This window comes from Mugil cephalus, chromosome 9 (assembly GCF_022458985.1).
Source record: "Mugil cephalus isolate CIBA_MC_2020 chromosome 9, CIBA_Mcephalus_1.1, whole genome shotgun sequence".
NCBI classification, from domain to species: domain Eukaryota; kingdom Metazoa; phylum Chordata; class Actinopteri; order Mugiliformes; family Mugilidae; genus Mugil; species Mugil cephalus.
In genome coordinates, this window is record NC_061778.1 from 12103532 (window position 1) to 12111421 (window position 7890).

Sequence of the window (7890 nt, forward strand, 5' to 3'; positions counted from 1 at the left end):
ATTAAACTTAGATTACATGTTACCATTAGCAGTTAGCTCTAACGTCTCCATGCAGCCGCCAGGAGCTTTGGTGTGGCTCTTCTCTGCAGATTTAGTTAATGTGGCATATAGAAACCACCATTATTCTAGATGTGCAGCAAGCTGCATTGAAGCCAGTTGTTGAGGCTACTATATAATGCTGCATTAGAAAAAAAGGAACGCAGCACTAGAGGGGGGTAGACAGGTCCATTATGTGACCTCTGAAATGGGGACATGGACGAACAAAAGCCGGCTCAGGTATCGTGAAAACAACAGGCGAGAAACACAGAGACTGACAATTAAGAAATTATAAAGCTGTGGAAACAAAGCTGGAGACACTTGACACTCTGTTGAGTGTCAAGTGGCACTGAATGTGCCAGTGCACTTATCTTGTACTTGGGTTCTGTAGCAGGAGCAAAGTGCAGAAAGACTTTCAACAACAGAAATCTGCTCTTTCCGCCTGTGCGACTAACGCATTTGATAAGAATTTCTTCAGAATTACTGAGATTCTTTCAGAGGACCAAATCATAATAAGAGAGCAGACCAAGATGAAGGTGAAGGTATCTCTCAGGGTTTAGGAATGATTTAAATGCAAACGGCGGTAACAATGTCTTTTAACTTTTACAACATTGTTCCTGGCCCCCAGATTATGAAGTGTCACAACATGTTGACAGCTGTAGCTTTGAGCCATTATATGTATTTCCAGTGAAGTCGCATCAGACTTTTAAGCATTTTAAACATAATGCTAAATCACACGCTAGTCTTCTGTGCAAGACTCTGCTTTGTCAGAGTGACGAGTCATAAATCTCCAAGCACCAAGCATAAATCTCCTAGGTACGTAGGTAGGTGCTTTATTAATCCCAAACTGCGAAATTTCACAGTTGCAGCAGCAATGTACAGGCACTCAACATTATATATACAATATATAACAGGAAGAACACGATATACTATTTACACGTTTTTTACGAGCTCCGTTGTCTATCTTCTCATATTTCTAGGGAAAACCTAGTTCACCAACTTACTTGTAAATTTGTAATTGTTGAGACATACAACTCAGCACTCACACTCACACCTCCGGTCAATTTAGAGTCACCAATTAGCCTAACGAGCATGTCTTTGGAGGTGGGAGGAAGCCGGAGTACTTTCTTGAGAAGTATAGAAAATCTCAACATTGGTCACTTCCACAGCTTTGGTATCAAATGAGTACACACTTGGGCACTTATAAGACTAGAGTAGAAAAGAGGGCAAATCACGAATGAATCATGTTTTGTTTAACATCACACCATGGATGTATGTTGAATCCTCATTCTGGAAACACATGGCTCCAGTTTATTGTGCTATTAAGACCACCATTTGAAGGTTACACTAAAACAAATTACCCTCTAAGTCTCCAAACAAATCTGTGTGGTCATAACAAGCACTCTGTTGCGTTTAAGCATTTCAGATCATAACTCAAAAGAAAAACACCATTCAACCATAACTGTATGTTCAAATGCTCAGTATTTTGTAGGTTTTTCCACTTTTTCCACCAAACATACCTCCACCTGCTGAGACATGTTCTCCATGAGACACTGGACATTGTTTTTTTTTTTGTTTGTTTTTTTGTCAGACATTGGCAGCATAACCTTTAAGTCCTACCAATTAGTTTCCACTTTTTCCACCAAACATGCCTCCTCCTGCTGAGGCATGTACTCCATGAGACATTGGACATTGTTTTTTTGTCAGACATCCCACAGCTGCTTTACTGAAATGGTTTAGGCCTTGTGCCAGGGCTAATTTTTCCTGCGGAAGGGCTCACTTGCGTAAAACGGAGTGCGGTAAGTTGTCAGAAACACTACTTACTGTAAGTAGGAAGTATTCCAAGGGGGACATACTTTACTCTAGGAAGAACATTTCCCAATGGATCACTCAGCCTCTGCCAGTCTGCCTTCTTTCAATATTCCATTCTGGGGCCATGTTCCACAAACATCCATGATGTGATGTTAAACAAAACATGATTCATTCCTCTTTGTCAATGGATGTTAATTATTATCAGTGTTGGCAGCTCCACTTTGGACCGTCATGTTGTTCTTCCTTTCTTTTAGTTAGTCACACATACCTAATCTGACACGTTTGCGTGAATAAAAAGGGTTTGCCTCAAGAATTGAAAATACCAAGCATACTGCAGCTGCAACATTTAGACACACCAAAATATTTTGCATGCCACTGAGGCGGGTTGAGGATTGGCATGACACTAGGATGAGGTCATATGACATTTAGAATGATCTGAACGTCTTTCTGAGACATGTGGCAAAAATCTGGTATAAGATGCAGCAACACAAGAGCCAACAGAAGTTTTTGCAAGAGAGTTTGAGGTTGGCAAAGAAAAAAAGGAAATGGGAGACTGGAAGCAGCAGAGATGTATGTAATGTGTTAAGTGTCATGGTGCATATGTTGACCAAGAAGGCTACACAAGAACAGGAGCGCATGTGGCTCATAAATGGAGAGTAAAGATGGATTATTGAACTGGTGATAAGCAGTAACTGTACACAGATCATTAAAGCCAGAGTAAAAGGCAGAGGCAGACTCAGAGGCAAAGGTTTCCAACAGGCTCTCGGCTGGGGAAACTGTTGTCAAGCCTTGTACTGAATAAGATTGAATAGTATGATGGATAATGACACAGAGCTAAGTGGACTAACTTTACGCTGACGGTTTCTAACAATTGAACAATATAATTTCCCTTGTTGCTGCTGCTTAGCAAATGAAACTGCTTCACAGTCTGCAAAGGAGAAGATCTGTGGACAGCCTTTAAAAATGACAGTGAAGAAACTTTTCTCGTGCCTCTGCCCGTCGCTAATCCCCAGCAGGGAAACTACTCTTTTCTACCTGCTCGGTATGCTCATTGCTCTGTACATGCTGGCTGGTGCGGCCATATTTTCATTCTTGGAGAGACCAGCAGAGCTGAAAGCCCACCAGGTCTGGGATAGGAGGCTGAGGAAATTTAGTCATGAATACAACATTAGCTGTGAAGACCTGAAATCTCTGTTACGTCAGTATGAGGAGGCCAGGACTGCAGGCATTCGGACAGAACGTGGAAGAGCCTTGTGGGACATCCCAGGAGCTTTCTATTTTGTGGGAACTGTAGTTTCTACCATCGGTAAGTGAGAATCTGATCTAAAGTCAGAGAATCTAAAAAAAAAACAAAAAAAAACACACACACACACACACGCACACACAAACAAAACAGCATTAAAACATTTGCTAGGGTTTAAAATATGAAGAATTTAACACACTAGGCGGATATTTGAATTGAATCAGGCGTGGAAAAGGTCGGGGACTACAGAGACTACTTAAAAAGAAAAGAAAAAATGTTGAAATAAAAAGGGCACACGTGGAATGCTCTTGTTGTTTTCCGATCTTCATTCAAATGTATAAATACTTTCACATAGATTTAGAGAGACCAGCTCTGACTATTGTCACCTGCTAGAACAAAGAGTTGTGTAAGTCAAGAACACACTAGCTGGACATCGGCAATAGTCTTTGCAGTGCAACTTTTTGCTGAGCTCACAGGGGACGTGAGGTGACGTCACAGTTGTTTTTTCTAGGGATGTCCGATATTGACTTTTCGCCGATAGCCAAATTCTTAATTTCAGATTCCGATATCAACCGATATGGTATAGCGATATACACAGGTTTTTTTTTTTTTTTGTAGTTGAGGTTGTTTTTCGCCCAGACTAATTTAGGTGCGGTTTGATAACGTCATCAATCGCGCGTCGGTAAATGTCTTAGGACCCAACAAACAGCAGCAGTAGGAGCGCGCAGCAGCACAACCCGGGCATTATGTTATCTGTTTTCATTGTCAGTGGTAAAACCGGTAAGGATGTGAACAGATATTACGAAAATAGATGTCCGACATCCCTATTTGTTTCCCAACATTTCTTTAATGTGTTGTGTTCTGGGCCTTGACGTTCTAGCATTCTGACTGCTGCTGCCATTTCACACAGAATGACGTGTCAAGAGTTAACATAGAGACGAAAAGGTCAACATGTGCAGATAAAGAGAGACCACCCAGAAGACTAATCATTACCATGGCACTTAATTCCACACCGTTTAATCTACGATATGAAACCTGCGGTAATTCCATGTATGAAGTGATATTGATTCAATGAGATTCAGAGGGGAGTTGGTGCTGCAGCCTATGGAAAACAAATATGCCTCCAAGATAAAAATTAAACCAGCGCCATCCCTGTGAATCAATTTACAGCCTTCTTATCTTGACTGGAATCTTCGGACAATCTCCGTCACTGGGGAAACTGTGAACCAGCTGTGAACCAGCTATGAACTTGGATCAATTTCCTATTTGCAAAACTATTTACTGACTGCAATTCTTTAGTGTTATGATCCACCTGGGACACATAAATCTTTCAAATGGACTTGATTGTTTCCCAATACCAAACATTTCATATGACTCAGGGTGTCTTTCATCTTTGTCCTCTGTTGGCAGTCTGTTGCTGCTGCTGCCTTTTCCTTCCTCATGCTCAGCACGTAATTCCGTAAATGGCTGTAGAAGCTAAGCTAATGTTTTAAGCCACTGTTCCGGTTGGAAACACCTGACATCCCCCAAAGGTTCCAACACTATATAGGCTGACCTGCCAATCACAATCAGACCATGAGACACAGCAATTAACATAAATCTGCTCTTTCAGTGGCGGCTGCTCTGCTAAGTTGCTCCTCAGGTTACATCTGAACACAGTGATGATGGCAGGATAAACCCTCTGGTTGTCATAATTCTTTCCACAGAGGTTAATACCAATCCATTAAATACTGCAGTAGTCAGCATGATATATTCTGATTTGTGGAGACCCTCATACATGCCTCCATCACCAGCTGTCTGGAGTACTGCAATGGAATCTGTCCAGGATTTTGCTGGGTACAGCGAACAAGACTCCATTGCAGTAAGTTATTATATTATATTATATTATATTGCACGTTACACGAGATATTGCACATATGACTCTACAGACTCTACAACAGACCAGGTTGTAGAGTCTGACAGCAGAGGGGAGGAAGGACCTGCGGTACCGCTCGTTCGCACAGCGTGGGTGAAGAAGCCTGTTGCAGATGAAGCTTTCACACAGTCTTTTGTCCTCACAAACCGTGGTCTGTTGGACAGGACGTCCAGGAACCAGACTTACACCCCCAGTTAATGTTGATGGGAAGTGTCGTTCCTACCATTGGCAAGTGAGCAGAGAGGATACAGTGGGCGAAGTCACATGAAGGTCACAGAGGAAATGAGGTACAGGAGCTGCTAAATTTCCCAGGGGGAAATATTAAAACATTAAAAGAAATCCGGTTCGTTAGGAAGGAGAACCCACTGAGCAAATATACTTACTTTCTGCTATCCTCCTGACACAAAGGTTAAGTTCTTATTCAGGGAAACTTGGCGGAAGCTGTGATGCATGATTAAAAATATAGTGTATCGTAGTAGAGTTTCTTCCCCCTCCAATAGGAATGCCAACATAATTATACAATTCTACTCTGAAGGAAAACATTTTGGCTTCCACTTCATCACTGACAGTTGACGCATTTTGGCACAGATCACGTAACCTGTTTGCTCATATTTCCTCAATGGGATATGAGCCATGTCTGGCTGGTTCAACAGTAATGACAGAATTATGAAGCAGAAAATATATTTGCAGGGAATTAATATGAGTTTTATTGGTCTTGGACATCCACCCATTAATTTATTCATGACCCACTGTCAATCTTTAAATGGTTTTCCACTTATTCCCACTTAAAATGTAAGCTATAATTATTGTTATAAATTGCATAGTAATCACACTAAAATACATTTCACAGCAACAATGAATTCCTCAGTGCAGTGACAGTCATGTTACGACAATATCTCAAGTCACAATCGATTTGTTTCACACAGGATTTGGGGTGACGGCGCCATCTACCACGACTGGGAAGGTCCTGCTTGTTTTCTACGGTTTGCTGGGCTGTTCGGCCACAATACTCTTCTTCAATCTGTTCCTGGAGAGAGCCATAACTTTACTCAGCCTCCTGATATTCTGGGGCCACACAAAGAGATTCAGACAAAGTGAACCGGAGGCCAGAGCTGATGAAGGCAACGGAGGTGAAAGATGGAAGCCATCTGTTTACCAAGTCACGCTCATGCTTTTTATTACTGTGCTCCTGGTTGCATGTGGCGCTGCCTCCCTCTATTCTGCAATGGAGGGATGGACTTACTTCGAGTCCCTCTATTTTTGCTTTGTAGCGTTCAGCACAGTGGGCTTTGGGGACTTTGTAAGTGGTCAGAGAAAGCACCATGAGGACATACAGGTGTACCAGGTTGCCAACTGTCTCCTGATGCTCTTGGGTGTGTGCTGCACTTACTCTCTTTTTAACGCCATGTCTGTGATCATCAAACGGGGACTGGATTGGATCCTGAGAGCACTGGACTCAATGTATAACAATTTACGGGACTGCAGGCTGCAATTCAGGTTGCAATTCGGGCCATCTGAGACAACAATAAGTTGTGATGATGACACTACGCGTGGACAGCAACTACAAATAACTCCTAGTCCAACTCACAGCATCATGTGGAACTCCTCTGTTCCCAGTGCTATCGGCAAATGCCTTTGTGGTGAAGCTAAAGTTGAAACTGTATGTCACAGAAACCACTAGAAAGTAGGTTCTGCAGAAACTGTTCCCCTGAAAGGAATGTAAAACGGTATATTTTTAGATTAAAGTAATGGCAAAAAGGTCAACGTATTTTCATGGCAGGCAAACTGGAGTTCCCAGGAATGTAGTGGTTTTGATTTTTATTGTTGTTGTTCACATGCATGCTGAATAAATTTGGTTAACTTGAGTCATTTGGCCGCATCATCCTCCGGCGCCGCCTTTTCTCTTTTCTCTTTTTACCCCGGGGTTGTCAAATTGTCAAAGCCTCGACTCCTCTCCCTGTCCGCTCGCTACACACCGCAGCACGTACCACACACACACACACACACACACACACACACACACACATATTGGGGCGGGTCTTAATCGAAACAAACCAATCGTCTTGGCCTCCTCACAGATTGGCCTAGCCTGCCCCTCTGATGTCAGCAGTCTGTTTAAAAAAACTGCTGTTTAATGACACGTGTGAGAGGAGACTTTCTGAATTGAATTTCTTGCTTTAGTAATGGCATTCATCTAGCGACATGAGATACCTGTCTACGATGCAGCATCATCACAATTGTATTAAGAGGTGTTTTGAATGAGGCTGGAGGTTATTGACAGCCCAGGTGGAAGATGCACAACCCAACACTGAATATCCCAATATTAAAAGTAACTCATTTGAGCAGGATAAGAGGTTATTAATGACATAACAAAGTAAGCATATAAATCAATCAGGTTTCATACAAATCATCTGTGCCAACGAAGCAGGTTTTAAACCAATGGTTTTATTCCCATTTTCTTGAGTATTTGCAACCAACAACAGAAACAGACATAGAAACGTTGTCGGAAAAGACCTTCTCAGATAGTCCTACCATGAGTCAGTGGAATCCTGCTTTTTCCAAGACTCCCAGAGAACTGCACCCCACCCAACCATCTGAGGACACAGCACTGAGCACCATGCATAGGAGATGAAAAGCAGAGACGGCCCTTTTTCCCATGACTCTTGAAGAATGCTGCTCCACCTCTCAGTTTAGCAGAGTCAAGAATGTGACCTTTATACGCTCTTCCCACACTTTTTTTCTCTCTAAAAGAGCTTGTCATAAAACAAAAGAAAAAAGTGAAATCACAACATACCTTGCATGGTCAACACCCTCCTCTGCATATGCTTTTTCTGTGCTTAAACCTTGATTTAAAGTGAGTTGTCACCTGTCTGAAACAGTGCAT

At 42.2% G+C, this 7890-nt stretch overlaps 1 protein-coding gene across 1 annotated transcript; it reads left to right on the forward strand.

Annotated features, from left to right (window-relative positions):
* The first annotated feature begins 2735 nt into the window (after positions 1–2735).
* On the forward strand, positions 2736–6791 carry si:ch211-261a10.5 (potassium channel subfamily K member 13). The gene is made up of 2 exons (XM_047594772.1): positions 2736–3154; positions 5933–6791. The coding sequence occupies exons 1-2, from the start codon at positions 2812–2814 to the stop codon at positions 6685–6687; spliced, it is 1098 nt and encodes a 365-aa protein (XP_047450728.1). The 5' UTR covers positions 2736–2811; the 3' UTR covers positions 6688–6791.
* The last annotated feature ends 1099 nt before the right edge of the window (positions 6792–7890 follow it).